Raw genomic sequence first — 20,518 nt, forward strand, 5'->3', positions numbered from 1 at the left:
ATCTTCATATACATATGAGACAAAATGATATGGTTTTAACCATCGTTTAGGCAAAAATAATCTATAAAATGAAGCTACTTTGTGTTTATTTGTGAATAAATAACCCAAAATTTGTTTGATTGTCTTAAGATTTCATGTATTAGATTATGATTGCAAATATATGTGTAATTGTGTTTAATATCATTATATAATGGGCAGTTAAAAGGAAATGGTCTCATCTTCTATCAGTGGTATATATATATATATATATATATCTGTGTGTGTGTGTGTGTGTGAAATATATATATATATATATCTCTGTGTGTGTGTGTGTGTGTGTGTGAACGCTTTTTGATTGTGTATGCAAATTGACATCTCCAACATTTGTTTGTCTGTGTATGTATAAATGCAATCCACACATATTGATATATGATATATGTGTCTCTTTGAGTGCTTTTTTATATTATTGGAATCTGGGTTGAAAGAAAATTCAGACCAATGATTATTAGGTACAACACAAATTAAAAAATAAGTTGAGGCTAAAGCACATTTTGAAAATGTTTTTATCTCAATGATTTTTCTGAAGATGCTCAAGCCACCCAACAATGAAATAAATTTTGTCATTTCACCTATTCTAAATATGAGTCAAAGGTTAATAAGAATTGACCTATTCCAAATGTGAAACAAAGGTTAAGAAGAAATGTGAGAAATTTAAGAATATAACCCAACAATGTTATACAAGTGATGGTTATGTAATCTGGTTTTCATTTCATCCTATTTATGGTTCACATGCATGCTCTTCAAAGTTTTTTGTCTAGACATTCCAGAAGGAAAGATGATTAACTTGGGAAATCCCATTTGGCTTTGCCATTTTTGGCTTGTTTTTTATTATGGTAAAAGCAGATTTTGAAGGGACCCCGAAACCCTTTACAAAAGATCCTTAAGAAAATAAAGCATTAAGAAACAATAAGGAACAAACATCTAAAAAACCAGCATAGTAATGAGCAAATTCCAACAAAAAAGCCCCACAGAACCATCAAGGTCTAGTCAAAATAGACAAAAGACATAAAACAAACTACTTAATGTTTTTCAGGGCATTAGCTAGAATTCCGCTAATCCCATGCAATTCTTTAATATTATCCCTAAGTTTAGGGATCTCCTTAGAAGAGGCCACAAAAACTTTCTTCATGCTCTCGCCCTTGTTCTCTTTGCCGCACCACCAGGAGCACTTTCCCTAGTCCCTGTCTCAATAGCATCTTCATCAATTTCAAGGTCCACGACGGGTTTGGGAATGTTGGAGCCCTCAAGGACTTTAGAGATTTCCTCTAAGTTCTTAGTAACAACAGTGAGGATATCCGTAATCATTACCCAAAGGTTTTTCATAGTAGTTTTTCCTTCCTTCAGATTACCAATCTGAGCTTCCATCTTCTTTGTTTTTTCCTCCATATCCTTCATCCATTGCTTCTGGTCCCTATCATCTTTCTTCCTTTTCTCTTCCCCCTGCTTCCCATTTTTTTCCAGATTCTTGATTCCTTCATAAGCCCACCTATCAAAACCCATTCTAGCCTTAGATAGGTTTTTGAGATTATCCAGAATTAACCCTTCTCCAACATACTCCTTATCCTTGCTCGGATTCTCCTTGTCCATCTCTTGCTCGAATTCCTTATTCTTCTCCTCCTCAATATCCATTTTTTTTCCTCATTAATCTTATTATCTTGCTCCTCCATTTGTTGGCTTTTGACAGTGCCCAAACTAACACTGTGGGTAGGACTATCTTGATCGGAAACATCCTCAGCTCCTTCTTCCTCTTCTCCCATTTCCTCTTCTTTCCAGCTTTCCTCTCCTCCAGACTCATCAGTTTCCATCTCACTACCGTCTTTTCCGATATCCTCTAAGTCATTCTTTGTCTCCTTTTGATTATCCTTGTCCTCTTGATTTTTCAACCCAGTAGCTTTTTTACTCTTTTTGCTCTAAGTCGACTCTTCCTTGCTAGGCTCGCTTTCCTCCATCTTTCTCTTACCTTTCCCCGGAGACACATACAATATCTTATTTTCCTAGATAGCAAGGATTTTGCAGTGCTCATAAATGAGCAAAATGAGGCCACAATGAAGCACTAGAGTCGAAGGGTTCTTGCTATGCTTATTAAGAGACCTCGATAGAGACCTGAAGAGGTAGTAGGGCAGGGAAATCCTCTTCTCATGCCTAAAATGATTTAACAACACAAAATGGTATGTGTGGACCCTAGTAAAACGACCCTCCACAGTAATGTATTCCATAATAGCATTCAACACACAACCCCAAATTTTCTTAATGTTGGAAGCATCATAATATCCCCCGTAGCTTTACCAATTTTTGCCCTCTCCTTCTCTTTGCACGGAAAAAGCTTAACTGCATTATTAGAAACTTTCAGTCTCTAAAAAAATTAAGACCTAAGTGGGGCAAACCTGTTATTGTCGCTATGAGGTCCGCATCCAGCTTAAACCTCACACCATAAATTTTGAATGAGTCGTTAATCCAGTTTTCAGTGACTTTGGTGACAGTTAGGTTAACTCTACCTTTATCATAATCGACCAACTTCTCCATGAAATTCATCATAAACCCTTTTTCCAACTTAGTCCATACCTTTGGCATTTCCTTCCATGTGGATATGTTATCTGGTTCCTCTCTCCTTAGATCCCCCCCCATTTTCAAGTTTGTTATACCAAGTCCGTTCTTCTGCAATTTCGGAGCTTCCTTCCAATTGGCTCTCGAAATTTTGAAAATGCTAACCTACAAAGTGTGCGGAAGATTAATAGCTTTGATTAGGATTTTGCCATTTTGCCGTGTCATCATTACCTTTCTATAAATGTGATGATTACTCATTAAAACTTTCATAATTAATTGTGCGATCCATCTTTCCCCATGAATCTGTTCTTTCTTAAAAGATCTTTAATATTACAATTAATATTACCTTCCCCATATCAAATACTTTGAGCTTCGTAAATTACGCCTAGGTTTGCTAGACCATCTGCAACCAAATTTTTTTCTCTAAAGGCATGTTCAATTATAATAAATTTAAAGCTAGCTATAATTTCTATAGCTTTAAAAATAATATTCTCTATAGACCACGATGGCTCAGTTTCTCCCTTTAGGCACTTAATAACATTTAGAGAGTGTCTCTCCACCCATAAGTTATCATGATTAAGGTTTTTTGCTAGAATCAAAGTATTCAAGGCTGCAGAGGCTTCAACATAATGACTAGTTTGATGACCCAGAGGGCCAACAACTACCAGAAGGCAACTTCCAGCAAAATTCCTGACAATGCCCCCATAACCAGCTTTACCTGGGTTCCCCTTAGACGCCCCATCAAAGTTGGCTTTATTCCATCCCTGAGACAGAACACTCCAAACAAGACCATCCCTACCCTTATCCTTACTAGATTTGATATTAGAGAGGTTCCATCTATCATTAAAGTCCTCTTTAGTAGCTAAACCATGATCAGTTCCATTTAAACATTCAAATATCCCTCTATAGATTTTATCCACCACTACTTCAGGGTTAGCACTTTTATCCCTAAAAATCTTGTTGTTACGCTCCTTCCAAATATTCCATATAACATTAGGGAGAGTAAGTTTCTACAGCTCAACATTCTTAGAGTTGGAATTAGGACAATACCATTGCTGCCAGAACTCCCCTAGAGAGTCTGGGAAAACCTAGCTCAGCTTCAACCTGCTAAAAATAATATTCCAGATTTCCTGACTAAAAGTGCATCGTTAGAGGATGCGACAAGCAGACTCCTCTTCCTTGCAACAAAGAGAACAACTGTTAGGAAAAACAAATCCACGCTTTTGGAGGTTATCAAGAGTCAACACCTTGTTTTGGATAAAAATCCAAAAGAAGATATTAACTTTGGGTATCAACTTCTTTATCCACACTTTAGCCCACAAAGGAATCTCTTCCGGAACTTTGTTCTGGATAGCCATCGCCAAAGACACATAACAATTCCCATCCAAAGTCTCCCTCCAAATCAAACTATCCTCCTTATTGTCCCTAAAATTTTTAGAAGAAAGCGGAATCTCAAGAAACTTTACTCCCAGACATTGCTTGCTGAACTCAATCCACTTCCTGTTTCTCCAATAGTCTCTAACAGAGCCACCATACCTATTTTTGAACCAATCTTTCCATTCCTTAAGGATAGGAATATCCTCCAGAGGTTTATCCAAGAGCTTGTTGACAATGTTTAAAATTTGAGTTTAAGAATATCGATAGATAGTCAACTGAAAACAATGTTCATAGTGGTTCAATAGATAGGTTTGGCTTGTTGACAATGTTTAAAATTTGAGTTTAAGAATACCAATAGATAGTCAACTAAAAACAATGTTCATAGTGGTTCAATGTCTTTACTGTACACATATACCACTTGACAGAAATAGTCCATCTATGATTATATCATGACACACTTCTCACACATCTTTTTATCAAAATATTTGAATCTTTTAGCAACAATTCTGTACGCTTGGCATGATAGTGATGATTTTTCTCACTATTTTGTATAGGAGTTTGAGATGATGTAGGTGCATTTTCAGGCAGGTTGTTCCTCATCTTTTGGTTCATTACCTTTCTCTTGCTATTCATAGTTATCTAAGTGACAATGCTAATTTTGGGCATGTTCTGTTTGAAATTTGGTTTATGTTGACATCCACACAAATATTTTCCACACACCCAATTGTTGTATATTTCTACACTTTCATGATTGATGAATGACAATTGACGTTAATTGTACCAAGTTTGTTGTCAATGAATTGATTATTTTATTCTATACCTGCAAGTTACTTATGAATTGCTATCAGCGTTACACATTGGACTTTTGCTAGGTCCAACCGCTAGTTAGTAGAAATAAATTTCCAAATGCTAAAAGTGAGTATATGCCCACATCGTCTTAAAAGAGCATAGAAAAGCAATAGATCCCTTGAAAGAGCATTTTGCTTAAAACAAACGTCTCTATTCTATAGGGATTAATAATTAATAGGTTGTGTTTTCATAATTATTTTGTGATGATAAATATCACAATATCTTACTAAGCTAAATAAAATAATAAGTAATAATGTCATTGAAGTATTTTGATAGTTAATAATTTAATGCTATTTTCATGTTTAAGATATACATGATTAGGTGTTGCTTTGAGTAAAAATAGGTAAGATATTATTATAAAATAATAAGTTATGGATAAGTGTAAGTTTCATTTTTTTTTTCATATAAGAATTAATAATTAGTAAAGTGTGTTTCATAATTATAATTCATTGTAATAAAAAAATTAATAAGTAATGATATTATTAAAATAGTTTGATAGTCTAATGATAATGATATTTTTGTTGTTTTAGATATAAATAATTATATGTGTTTTGAATAGTAATAGATAATATTATTATGAAATATAAACTATGGATGAGTGATTTTACTTTTTTCAAATATGAATTAATAAATTTTATTTTCATAATTATCATATTAATAATTTATATTATAATAATAGGTAAATAAAATAATCAGTAGTTATGATTGAAATAATTTGATAGTCTAATGATAATGGTATATTCATGCTTTAGATATAAATAATTAATTGAATTTTGAGTAAAATAGATAAGATATTATTATTATATAACAATGTTATGGATAAGTGTAGTTTTCAAATATTGTAAAAAATTGATTACTAAAATGTGTTAAGGTCAATTAGTTATACAAGATATGGTGTTAAGAAAAGACATAATTTTTTGAATATAGTTTTAATAAATATATTCTAGTATTTCAATTATATATAATAATTAATTTTTAAATTTTAAGCTATGAATTTTTTTTTATGATTTATAATATTTGAGAATCTTAATAATTGTTATATGTGTGCAGGGGATCATCATTTAGCAACATTTTATATCTCACAATCAACGTAAGAGATATCATTGAACATTGACAACTTTGGAATGTGATGAACACATATTACTAATAAATAAAAATTGTTTTGATCGAATTTATGTACATTTTTCTTAAGATTAAGAAAAACGTTGAATATCAGTATGAGAGTAATGTATAAACGATACATGTTGAATGCAAACTTTTTTTAAAAGAATATATATTATAAGCTTTTACTATATATGCACACGATTGATTATTGTTATTTATTCAAACGTTTTTATTGCTATTGAACTCACCACTTTTAGAGACTTGGAATGATTTATTTATAATATGACAAAAATAAATAAAAATGAAGCATTTAATTTTATGTAATTTTGATTATTTATTAAATATGTAGATTAAATTTGATTGGATATTTTTTTATTTGTAATTTCATTGTAGATTTTTAATTGAGAGATCTTATTTAATAAAATTAAACATTGTATTGAAATAAATAATAATTAGTAACTCAATGTCGAATGCATGTATTAACATTTAATTCATATTTACATTTACAATTATAATTACACCAATAAGAACATTACTTTTGACCACAAAATAAATTTTGAATTTGATTGTCTAAAGTATATTTTGCATTAATATTCATGATTTATGAATGATATGTATTAGATAACCTTTAAATATGAAGTGAGTATTACATGTCATATAATATAGTGAATAGATTATTTTTTAACAACATAATATTAGCCAATTATAACTTGGTCATACAATCTTTGTACATGTCTTTTGTGATACCTTTATGGTTTTTTGTTATGGGTAAAACAAGTTTTAAAGGGACCTAAAACCCTTTAGAAAAGCTTCTTATGAGATTTTCAAGACTAAACAATAGTGAGACCAAAGGACAAAATACTACAAAAAAGAAAAAATTAATCCACAACAAAACCAAAAGATAAAATGCTTACCCAAAGAAAAGACACAACAAATATGCAACAAACCAATAGTTAACACCTAACCAAATCGAGACAAACTACAAAGACAACAAGAACTATTTTAAACAACTTCTCCAAATCCTTGTTTTCTACTTCCACATATTTCTTCTTGCCTTGAGTTGAAGCATTGGGACCTTGATAACTGGAACTCGTCATCTCCCCATGATTAGTTGCATCCACAATTTGATCCTCTCTAATTTCCTTAAGCTTCTCATGAAGAATATAGATGGCCTCAACGTTATTTTGAATGGTGCATTTGTTAATATTAATGATTCTCTCAAGATTTTGGTTTATCTATTGCATTTTACTCTCCGTACCCTACATCCTACCCTCAAAGTCATTCCTTATCTTTCACACTCTATCCTCAAACATACCCTTCAAGAAATTCACATCCCTTCTTCACAACATCAATGACAGATTGAAAATCACCAATCACACCCGAACCCCTTTCATTCAAACTATCCTTATTGGGAAAAAACCTATTTTGCAAAGATCCATCTTATGTTTATCTATTTAATCTCCAAGTGTAACATTTTTTGGTATTAAAAAATGACCAACCACTCTTTCCTTCACAATGCGCAACACATCATAAATATCCTCCCTATTATTTGTAAGGTCTTCAAGAAAAAGACCCACATATCCTGCATCATTTTTAGGAAATCTGGCTTTAACAAGTAAAATATCATGTCTCTTAGGCATATCCTCATTAACAATCCTCTCCACCTTCTCCTTAAGTTTTAGATGGCTTGATGGCTTTATCAACCCTATTCATAACAAGTTTCTCCTTACCTTTAGAAAGAAAACAATCCTTACAAATCCCACATTTTTCATTTTTTTCATTCTCCTCCAAAATAAATAAATGATTAATAGAAGCTTTGTCCCATGTTTGGGACCCATCAAACCATGAAATCTGGACTCTTCTTCTTTTCTTGTTAGATTTAACCTTCTTCCCTTTTTCATTTTCAAAAAGGGGTGTAGAATATGTTTCCTAATCCTCTTCAACCCTCCATTCCTCATCATCACTCGACCCATCAAACTCTATACCAAAATAAAAAGAAAACTGTACCCATTTTTTATGGCCACCAATGGATCTTTTTGAGGGAGAGGAAAGGCCTTTAAAATGCTCCATAATCAACAATATTAGATCCTCATGCAATATGGGAAATTTGGCATTCTTAGCAATGCTCTTTTAACCCAAACTCAAGGGAAGCAAGCAAGAAAAAAGGAAAGGACACAAAATGCTTATGGCGTAAATGATTTATTAGGATAAAATGGATCCCATAAACAATATTGAATCAACCATCCAAACTAAAATACCGCATCAAAACTTCAACAATTTTAGCCCACACAAGTTTAATTAGATTTTTGTCATAACCCCCAATTGAAAATTTAACAAGTTTATTTCTTTCGTTACCTTTAAAAAATATCTTTAAGGCTTCATTTAAGGCTTTTCTCTCTTTAAAGACCTTCTTCCCATTGGTGTAAAGGCTATTAATCTTTGCAATACGTTCTTTGATGAGAGCTAGATCTCTACCGTCGACCACCGAGGTTCGATCCTTCCACCCTTTCACAGAGATCCTAGTCATTTTAGGATCATGGTTATGTGATCTCTCTATGTAGGGAGTAACACCCCCACCATTCAAGATCCTCCAATCCTTACTTTCCTTTTCATGCTCGTACAAGAAATGGGCTAAATTATACTCTTATCACCACCCATGGTAGAAAGTTGTGACACAAGTAGGAGAATAAACTAGGAAAGGCAACCAAACCAACACCTATTATCTATGTGAAGGGTAGCCAAGCCATCACATCCTTAGGTGATAGTTCTAATGCAACCTCTCTACCCATCAAAATTAATGATGGATTTAATATCCTAGGGTATAGACTCATAATTATGCCAAAATTGAATTGAGTCACAAGAAACTCCCACATTGGAAAAGGCATCAACAAGTCCATTTTTCTCCCTATATATATGGGAGATATGATAATTCTCCATATACTTGAGGATAGCCAAGGTATAAAAAATATACGATTCAATGGACCAACTAGGTAGATTATTTTTCTTGAGACAATTTATAATGTTAAGAGAACCCCCTTCCAACCAAATTTTGTGAAATCCTCTAGACCAAGCCAATATCAAGTTGTGATAGATTGTCGTAGCTTCAGCTAGGTGTTTAGTTTGGCTACCCAAAGCGAGTGGCACCACTGAAATGAACCTACCATTAGAATCTCTTAACACTCCCCCACTACCAACATGCCCCAAAATACCCTTGGCAACCATATAGGAATATCTTCATGGTTGTTTTGCATAATATTAAATATTAAGTTTTAATGTTGTCAAGTCAGGGAGATCCAATGAAGGACAACCCAACCTTGCAGCTTAACACATAAATCATGCAAAACATATTGGTAATTGCTAACTAGATGCCAGAAACAACAGAAAGAACAACCGGTAACATAACAAAACTCATAACCGGTAAACAATATGAATAAATCTTATTACAATCTGAAGAATTACACATGCCACATGTTGGATCGTAGTCTAGGATACAAATAATGCTTACAACACATTTACAAGATCTGCAGATCATCCATATATCCTATCGGCTTCTAGGAACAGTCTGCTGATTCTACCCTACTCTGGACCTCAACCTTCCGACCTTAGTCCAACTGGATCAGAATCCCACCGGATATACATCTTTGTTCGATCTCAAAACTCTGTCTTCTATCTTCTAACTTCTATATTCTCAAATGATTCACCAACTTCTATTTATACCGTCTGCAAATAATTATAACTCAATCAAGTTAGCCCAAAGACCAACCAGTTCATGAAATGTGCAATGGTAACATGTCGGCTTAAATCACCAACAACAAACACAAAACCATAAAATGATGTGTAGACCTCTAGGAATACCTGCCAAGGCCCAAAGCAATATCTCCAATGATCCGCAAGTCATGGAGGTCAATCGCAACCTGATCCAACTTCGCTCAACACACTGCCAGACTAACTGATAAGAACATATCAACCGGGCCAAAATCAGAATCCACATCTCACCGAAAACAAAGCAAAATGCTATGAAACTCAAACACGATAAAGACCATGAACACAAGGGAATAAACCCAAAACCACAACACTAAACACTCCATCATGAAGAAATGACTTGATCTAAAGCAATTCCATTGAAAACTGCTTAACCGGTAAGAACTAGACTGGTGCTCCTGCATCAGACTCTCGGGGTTAATTGAAAAGTGAGTCCCATCACTTGATTTAGTTCAACGATCTGTCAGTAGGTACTTGCAACTGCCTTAGGGGGTTCGACGATCTGACTATAACTTTCAGTTGCCTCTCCACGATGATCTACCGGTCCAAACTGCGGTCTGCCTCAATCGACGATCTGTTCAAGTATTCACCCACTAACTACCTCAAGCTCAAGATCTAGGATCGACAATCTACTTGCAAACCTTGCTTTGCCTCACGTTCGACGATCTGAACAAGTCCACAAGTTGCCTCAATTTTCTCTTCAACCAACAGTGCATAATCGGGTCTTCCTCCAACAACAGGTTCACAAACCAGCTCTGATACCATTTGACGTAGTCAAGGTAGGGAGATCCAATGAAGGACAACCCAACCTTTTAGCTTAACACATAAATCATGCAAAACATACCGGTAACCGGTAACCAGATGCCAAAAACAACAGAAAGAACAACCGGTAACATAACAAAACTCATAACCGGTAAATAGTATGAATAAATCTTATTACAATCTAAAGAATTACAAATGCCACACGTTGGGTCACAGTCCAAGATACAAATAATGCTTACAACATAATTACAAGATCTGCAGATCATCCATATATCTTATCGGCTTCCGGGAATAGTCTGCTGGTTCTACCCTAATCCGGACTCCAGCCTTCTGGCCTCAGTCCAACCTCTTGCATCAAGTTTGGACTGAGCCACAAATATATGAATGCTTGATAATTGGTATTATGTATAAAAATGACTTGCAAGTGGTATAAATGTATTAAATATGGTTATGACTATACATTTTATTTGTTCATCTATGAGAGAATTATTAAATATTATCCTTATATAGCATTGAATCAAGTTAATTTTTAATAATTATTTTTCCTCTCTCATTGTGATATTGATATATTGTAACTATGTTATAGAATATGGATTAAAGTAAGATCCATACTTTTTTCTTAAATAATATTAATTTGGTGTGAATAGATCAACACATTATGGAAGTGGTGAAAATCATATACCCATATAATTCTCTCTTATTTTCCAAATCCATAATAACTAGGTCTTCCGTTCATAGACTAATGTACAAGTTGGCATATTTTGTGCACAATGGCTTCACTAGCTAGGCAATATTTTATCATGTGTGTTCATATTGGAGGGTTTAATATCCCAAAAATTAGGGTACAATAAATTGCCTATTGGTTGAAATAGGGGATTTTTTAATTTAGGCTAATGAAAAATACAATATTTGGCAAAAATAGGGGGTTTTTAATTCTAGTTGTGTATTGGGAGGGGGTGACAGAAAAGGAGTTTAGGGCAATGTTTTTTGAAAATAGGGGGATTCTATAGTATGCCATGAATACATGTGATATAACCTAGGTTCACTAAGTGAAGCCTCCCATGATTTTGTGTGGAAGCTAAATCCCCTAGTCTTATTCCATATAAAATATTTTGAGAGTCCAAGATCTTCTACTAAATGGGCATCATTTAGCACCTTGGTTTACATTTATGAGTGAAGAAATAACCTTGGATCATTTTTATTCCTATGAATTTGAACCCTAAAATTTTTAATTGGGTCTACATTTCCCTCCCCTACTAATCATATGATCCAAATAAGCATAAATTTTATTAAGTTACATACGAGGGATGGTGCATTTCAATAATAAACCTAATTCGTTTGAATCATCTAGCACATATTTAGTAGAGTCATGCTTTTAACAATTAGTGAAGGAATTTTTAAAGGATCTAAACTCTTGAACAATTGAACAAGCAACATGCAAATAGAATTTATAGTATCATAAAAATAGGACAAGCCAAATAACCAAGTACATTATCCCTACTTTCACTTACAATGAACAAAAAATACAATGCTAAAGGGTCAACAACCTATACAAAACTTTGTCTTGATCTAGTGATCCACACACCCTTGACCCAAGTAAAAAAGCCTTAAATAGATTTAGGAAGACATCTCTTGCTTCATAAAAAAATTCTAGGATACATCAATTTCAAAATCCTTGAAGGGAGAAGAGAGCGGGGGGGGAGGGGGGTGAGACTTTGAAACCATTTTCCCCATTAGATATATCTCATGTAATGAGGGAGATGATATAGTAAAAGAAGTGGTGCAGGAGCACCCAAAGACACAAATGAAGCCTAAAGAGTCTAATATCACCCATGAGGTGAAAACGTAATGACCTTGTCACAATGACATCATATGTAGTAGGTTGATAGGTTTGTGAGTCAATAAGACCCAATTGATGTAAGGCATTGTCATGGTTGCATTTTATAAGCCACCATGGACAAATGACCATGTGGGCCAGTAGGAGTCTAGGCATGAGTCAGACAATAAATATTGGTCCTAGAAACATTAGACCAATCCTTGGAATAGGTCGAATGCACCTTGGAGTCACCAAATTTGAAAAGTGCAAGTTCACAACTTTTGTTGTCATTGCAAAATATTGTAAAAAGGGGTAACTAATCCTCCAACGGTTCCAAATTTTGGAAAGTGGTTGGAAACCATTAGGGAGGCTATATTAGGCCCACTTGGATCAATTCCAGGGTTGTTGAAATTGGTGATGTTTTGGAGTTTTGGAGCAATACAATATACTTGGAGTTTCCTGAAATTCTGTGTGTTTGATGTTCATTTCTGACTGGTACGGATTGGTGGATTCCTGAAACCAATTGGATGAGTTAGGGAAGTCTTTTACCTTTCATTTGAATCAAGTTTTAGGTCTTGTAACAATCGGGTTGTAGAGATCCATCAAACCCTATCCGGACTAGTCACAAACCCTGCCAATACCTAGGGTTTCATTGTAAAAATGCCCTTAATATGACATTTTCACCGAAGGACCAAACAACCTATGGGAAAATGTTAGAGGGGACATTGTACCATAATATTTTGGTTTTGGTTTGCAGGGAGGATCTAATCCTGAGGAGATTGAATTGACCCTAAGCGGACATCTCTATGTGACTGCCTGAAATGAAGAAGTGAAAATCACTTGCAGTAGACAAAGAAGATGGGATCAAGTCCTGAAACCTTGGATTTGATGGTTTTACACCTTACCCCACCTTGCAAAATATTTTTTTTAGTCGGGGGACTAATACAAGGGGTACTTTCTTTGTAAATTAGGCCTAATTGGCTTAATTAGGTCTGGAAGGACAATAAGGATATAGATCTTTCAAACTTGGGGTTAGGGTCTAATATTTTGGGGAATTGTGTAACTTGATAAAGGGTATCTGAATCTGCTCTTATCTTTTCTTTTCCTTTGAAATTTTATTAAGTTGTGTGTGGAGAACTCAACCGATAGGGCTACTAGTCAACCGATAGGGCTACTAGACAAATAGGATAGTTGTGAGACAAGTAACCCCTAACACATTTGACAGCCAGATCTTATGGATGTTTTTTGTTGGTTGGACCACCAATAGACAAGATCCAATAGGTTTCTATCCCACCGGTACTGGAAGATTGTCTACCATTCACACAAGGGTAGAGTATTTTCATCCCATTGGTACCAGAAGATACCAATCCTTTATGGATCCGGTGTCACAAATTGTTTTGTGAGTCAAGAGCTTTGTAGGTGTGTTGTTGACCTTGAACAAATAAAACAACTTGATTTGGACATAGTAGTTGTAGGTGAGAGAAGGTTATCACCTAGTTTGTTGCCTGGCTTTGCATCAAGAAGTTATGTTCCACAATGAATCAATAGATGTATTTGGAGCTGGTGTTCCCACATAGCATGTTATTGGAGAAATAAGAAGCAAAGAAGGAGCTAGAAGGACTTTATCTAAAGAAGAGGATCTAGGATTTGAAGGGCTTCCTAGAGCCACACTAACCTCATGAGAAAACCCACAAAAAATGTGACTTTTTGCATTGGGAACGGGAAGAGAAGAACTGATATCTTGAGAAGACTCAACATCCAAAGAATAATCATCAATTCAAGAGTTAGAAGCATTAAAAATTAAGTGACCATTTTGGGAATCTTCCACCATGTATTTATGCCCTTGCATTGAGAGTGTGGATAATTAGAAGCTAGGTTGGAAACACATAATTCACAGTGAAAGGGGAGAGTTCCTCAGAGCCAAGTGATTGAGTACAAGACCTATTCCTCACCATCAAAATAATATCCTTTTGTCTTGGATATATTTATATCTACTAAAATATGGTCATACATTTGGAATGACCTATGAACTCAGTAGTAGAGTCAATCCTTTGAAAGTGTCCAATTGCATTGCCCATTGTCTCATAGTAAGAGTCTTCCTAGAATTAGAGAAATATTTGGTAATCTAACTCATATTAGTTTGATATTGAGAGTTTCAAAGAGGGGTTGAATGAGAGAGACTAAGGCTTGATTGAGAGGGATTGATCTTCACATGCAACAATAACCTATTTTTAGACACCCAAGTCCTTCTCCTTTAAAGAGGTAAAAGTCACTATGAAGATGTCCCTACAATAAGGAAATACCTTGATATCTCTACCAATGAGAGACTTCCAATAAATTTTAGAACTCACTTGTCTAATTCAAAAAGAGAATGCCATAAATTATTAAATATGTAGATCAAGCCACAATGAAGATGGACACCTCATTATTGATCATATCTTTTCCACAAATCATTGTTGGGAGGCTTATAAAGGGAATGAGCCACATTTATTATGTATTTGTGTGCATTAAATCTTTGCTAATGTGAATGATCTAGCTATTTAAAGAAACAACACAAATAAGAAACAAACACTTAGATTAGGAATGAGAGACCCAAACCAACATAAAATTGAAAGAAATTAAACTATGTCAAATCTCCCTGTGGTATAGATTTACCCATGATGTATGATTGAATGTGTGCTTACTAACAATTTTGGTAGCAAAAATGATGCTCAATGTCAAAATAAGTAAGTGGGGTAAAAAAAAAAAAATGAGTGAGTGAGATAAAAATAGTTAAGTGTAGGATATATGATTTTGGATGAAAAGGAAGGAGGGTTGAGATTGGAAGATGAAGATTGAGGGTGGGGGATGGATTTGTCCTCTCACCTCATGGGATGATACTAAGTGGAACCATGAGATGATAGGAGAGGGAGACAACATTTTGGATTGTGGAAAGAGATCTTACCATAAATACAAGGTTTTTCCTCACACTCCAAAGGGGAGAGATTGATAGGAATAAAATATTTAAAAATTATTTATGTACTATGAGGGGAAAATACCTTGTGACATGGTACCAAGGTGTACTTGATTTGATGGGATATTTTTACCACACTTAATCAAGGATTAAGTGTGTTACATGATAAGGGATAGATTAGGAAATAATAGAAAAAAATGGAGAATGTGACTTGTAAGGGACAAATTAATTAAATAGAAGTTATTTATTTAATTTTTGGAGGAAATGGGATAGGGATAAGGGTAAATAATTAAAGTTAATTATTTAAGGTAATTATTTACTTTAGGATAGGATTTTTTGTATGAAAAAGAGAGGTAAAGTTTATTAATCAATAAAGATCAACACAAAGCAGCAAGAGCCAGAATGCTCAACAACAAGCCAACCAACAAGAAAGAAAACAACCAACCAATCATGGCTCTCTCAAAATCCCAAATAATCTCTTATGTCCTCCATAACTAGCTCTTCTATTTTTTGAGGATACTTTGTGGACAAGCCGAGTCCCAAACATTCCACATCCCCATCTAATAAAAAGGCCATATTGTCAAACAATTTTCTACCTTGTTCCATTCTTGAGGAATGTGGCTAAAGGTAACAAAATCCAAAAATCTACGAAGTCTCACAATCTGATTGACCACCAAGACCAATTGCCAATTCATTCCCTTCACTTGTTTCTTATTCATCATATCAATCACTATCTATAATTTAGATTCACAAATGATTTTTCTCCTTTCAAGGATCTAATTTATCTCCAAATAATAAAGGATAGAAAGAGATTCCATACAGTTGTTAGTATGTTGACCTCTATACAAGGAAAATAAGAAATGGAAAACCTCAAAATTATCTCTACCAAATCCACCAATCCCAACATGCCTGGGATTACCTCAAGAAGAACCATCAATATTTATCTTCAACACATCATGAGGAAGGAGTTACCAACAACCATCATGATGACCTTGATCTTGGCCTATGGACTCACCCTAGAAGAGGGAACATCATACCATATCTAGCCAACACCAACCTCTAAAGGACATCTAAATCACCTAGATCTACATGGGTGGATAAATCACATTTTTTTGATAAGGTCTCCTGAATATCACTAATAATTTGCATCCATAGTTGATGGCTCAACATTTTCTTATCTTGAAAATACCTTTTTTTTTCTTTTCTTTTCAACTAGATTTCCCAAAGAATAAAAGACTCTATAATTCACCAAAGGAGGAAGTATGGATGCAAGCCTTATTTCAAACCCCCCACAAATAATGTCAAATTTCCCTAGAGAATGGGAACATGAAGAAAATATGTGAAGAGAATTCCTCACTATTTTAATATTACACAAAAGACACATAGAAGGACCTTGAAATTCTCTCCTCTCAAGCTATCCCAGTTGAGACACCTATTCCAACCATTAGAGACCTTGTCCAATCATCCACAACTATCTAGACCATCTATAAATTCATTACAATTATTCTATAACAAATTTTGACATCAATGACAACAATTGAAATAATTCCCCCCTTTGTCATTGATGACAACATACAACAAAAATTCTTTGATCTCTAATTGCAATAACTCTTCCATTTTTGAATACTTCCCCATATAACATCAATAGCAGAGGAATGTCTACTATCTACACTATCCTCTATTAAAATTTTTATCCAAATCATCTACTTGATATCTCTTCCACATCCATCTATTTGCATACACCTCTTTTCTAATATCTTTTTATTTCTCCTCTTTGGGTATAATATCTTTTCTTTTGAGGAAAACATTCCAAGGATGTAAAATGAAGCATTAAAGTTCTCTTGTTGGACCTATGATTCTCTTTAGGTCTTTAGAGATGCGAAGAAGGAGGTGCCACTCCTAACTTGTCTGAGATACACAAATATATCCTTCTGAAGGGGTTTGGTAAAAACGTCTACAACCTACTCTTCAATAGTAACATATTCCAATTTCAATTGTTGATTTGCAACCTTTTTTCTTAGAAAATGATACTCAATGAAGATATAATTTTTAATTGAATGCATCATTGGATTCTTTGAAATGTTAATTGTACTCATATTATCACATAAAATAGAAATAGATTCTTTATTGTTAACCCTCATATCCTTCAAGGTCTACTTCATCCAATGTACTTGAGAATAATAAGGTATTTTAGTAATATACTCTACTATTGTAGATGGAGATATTGATTCTTTCATCTTACTTAGCCATGATACAATTCTATCTCCAAGAAAGAATGCACCGCCACTTGTACTTTTTTCTATCATCGATTCTTCATTCCTAGTTTGCATTGGTGTATTCTTGCAAGGTAAAAACATTACTCCTAGGATACCACAATCCAAAGTCCAGAGTGTTTTTTAGATATCTAAAAATCCTCTTTGCTACCTACACATGAGTTTATTTAGGTGCAGTTTGAAATCTTGCCACCATGCTTACTGCTTGCATAATGTCTATTCTTGGTATAGGTACATACAATACTATTCCAATAATTGATCTATACAAATTTTTATTTTCTTTAGGAGACTCATCATCCTTTGTCAACTTAAAACTTGTGACCATAACTATTCTTTCAAGACTGCAATCCTCTAGCCTAAATTTGTTCAACATCTCCTTGACATATTTTATTTTTGAAATAAATGTACCTCTTAGTAACTAAGGAATTTGTAAACCAAGAAAATGTTGGCTATAATGCAAAAAATTGAGAGGGTGGGTGAATTAGTTTTCTCACAAACCTTATTCAACTCAAACACAATTTCAGATCAGATTAATAATAGTGAAATCACAAATCAACACCACATCAATAACATACATAACACTAAGATTTTTGATGTGGAAGACACAGTTCAGGGAAAAACCATGGTGGGAACCTACCCACTATGAGATGATACCCTATTAGGAGTAAATGAAATATTACAATGGGGAATGCACATTCATTCAGGCACACTGCTTAGAGCTCACTGCTCAAAATACAATAACAACAAGGGCTACAACCCTAGGGAAGACCCACTGTCTTACAAAAACATTTAGAATACATCCGGAAGACCATGAATTGATAAAATAATATCTCCTCATGCCTGGTTATGGTTACGGTTAAGCACACAATCTGATTATCCACACTTCTTCACACATCTTCTCTTCTACCAAAAGATCAAATCATTATTCTCGCATCGCACACATTTGCAGATACCACACTGATACATCCACAAGATGATTATTACATATATTTATATAATTCATTAACCTATATTTCAAGAACGGCTCAACCCATAACACAAATTATAAAATATGACCATACACAGTACAATATTACATATGGACTAAAAAAATGTTGGCTAAGACATAGTATGGACCCAAATCAACTCCTCAAACATGCAACAACTCCAAGAATTGTGCCTCAAACATCTACAACATGCTATAATCATCCGGTCAGCCAAGAACACCGCATAACACAAACATACCAAGGAAATCATCAACGAAACACACAATGATCAATGCAAACCACCAACACAAATAGAACATGATCTAGAAACATGAACAAGCATCATGAATTACCACAACAACAACCACAACATCACCAGTTACTAGAATCTTCATCATCATTATATCAAACCTCAAGAACACTCACTGAACTGACTGTCAAACTGAAAGATTCACTTGTGGACCTCCAAATCATGAATCATATAAATAGAGGGAAGATATGAATGTCGCAAACACTCTTCCAAATCTGTAAACCAAGATATTGCAATTACAGAGCAATACCAAGAAAAATGCATAACAATGATTATTGCAAGAAACTGAAAAACCAACTGCAATACTGGATCTCATAACTCGATCAAATCACCATGTGGACCAATAAAAATTATGTTGAATCAACAAGAGATACTTATCTCAAAACCCTTTAATTCGTAACAACTCAACTGGAACACACTGGACAAACCAACTCACATAATTTGACTACAACACTGGAACACATAGAGGAATAAGTCAACATCAATGACAACACATCATTCCAACAAACTTCTCAACAATATCCAACATGAAAAATTAAAAATTTATAAGCATAGACACCTCAAATTATTTTTGTATTTCTTGTGCAAAATCTTTGCACTTCAAGTGTCACAACTACTCCCAAATATGATATCATCAACATAGACTACAACAATCAATTGATGATCACCTTCTATTTTAATGTACAAATTACTATCAACAACACCTCTTTTGGATCCTTGTTGTTGTAGATACTTATCAATTCTTGCATACAAAGCTCCAAGGGTTTGCATTAGTCCATAAAGTCCCCACTTCAACTTGTAGAAAAAATTCTAATTCTCTAATAATTAAAACGCTTATGGTTTTTCAAAGTAGACTTCTTTCAAATTTCCATTTAGGAATCAAAAATTGACATTCAAATCATAAAATTTGAAGTTCTTGAAAACAACAAATGTCAATAATATTTTGATCACTTCTAATCTAGAAATAGGAGTAAATGTTTCTTCAAAACCAATGCCTTCTACTTGAGCATAGCCTTTACATACTATCCATGCCTTATTTTTTATTACCTTTCCACATTCAATTAGTTTGTTTTTGAACACCCATTTGGTTCCAATCACATTCTTATCAAATAGTCTTGGAACAAGTTCCCATGTATTAATCTTCCCAATTTGATTTAATTCTTCTTTCATGGAATCAATCCAATTCTTGTATTTTCTTGCCTCTGAGAGGTCCTTAGGCTCTGACTTGGATAATAGAGAAAAAAATACACTTTTTAATGTTTTGTTAGTCTTCTTCTTATTTGCACTCCAACATCCTTATCACCAAGGATTTGAACTTTAGAATGATCTCTTTGAATGTACCTTGTTGGTGTCATTGTATCTTTCCTTCCAAGTTCTTCTCTAGTTGCCTCTTCATTAAGGTAGATTGATTTATCTAAATTAATATCTTCTTTATTTGATGTAAATTCGTGATTTAGTGCTTCGTCCACTTTTACATTTTCACTCTCAAAAATATTTTGCAATCTCTTTATAGTGTTGCAAATTGTACCTTGTGCATTTATGACACTTAGCCATTCCACCTAGTGAATTTTTGACAAAATTCATGATCAGGATTTCACGATTTTGACTTCATGAATTGCAAAGATGAAACATTAACAACCTATTGTTTGAATCTTGGATGAGGTTGGATGGGAGCATGTCACATAGACCTAAAATATTTTGGGATTCAAAAAAGCATAATCTATATAAAAGATTTTCTAACACACCCCTTCACACAAATGAATC

General features: G+C 34.1%; 1 protein-coding gene across 1 annotated transcript in view; it reads left to right on the top strand.

The window, feature by feature from the left end:
• Positions 1 to 6,103, top strand: part of LOC131061911 (uncharacterized) — a 29,031-nt gene extending 22,928 nt beyond the window's left edge. Inside the window, exon 5 of the mRNA XM_057995761.2 lies at positions 5,860 to 6,103. Coding sequence (XP_057851744.1) covers positions 5,860 to 5,903 — 44 coding nt within the window. The 3' untranslated portion in view covers positions 5,904 to 6,103. The remainder of the gene's footprint in view (positions 1 to 5,859) is intronic.
• The last annotated feature ends 14,415 nt before the right edge of the window (positions 6,104 to 20,518 follow it).

Source organism: Cryptomeria japonica, chromosome 9 (assembly GCF_030272615.1).
Source record: "Cryptomeria japonica chromosome 9, Sugi_1.0, whole genome shotgun sequence".
In the NCBI taxonomy this organism is placed as follows: domain Eukaryota; kingdom Viridiplantae; phylum Streptophyta; class Pinopsida; order Cupressales; family Cupressaceae; genus Cryptomeria; species Cryptomeria japonica.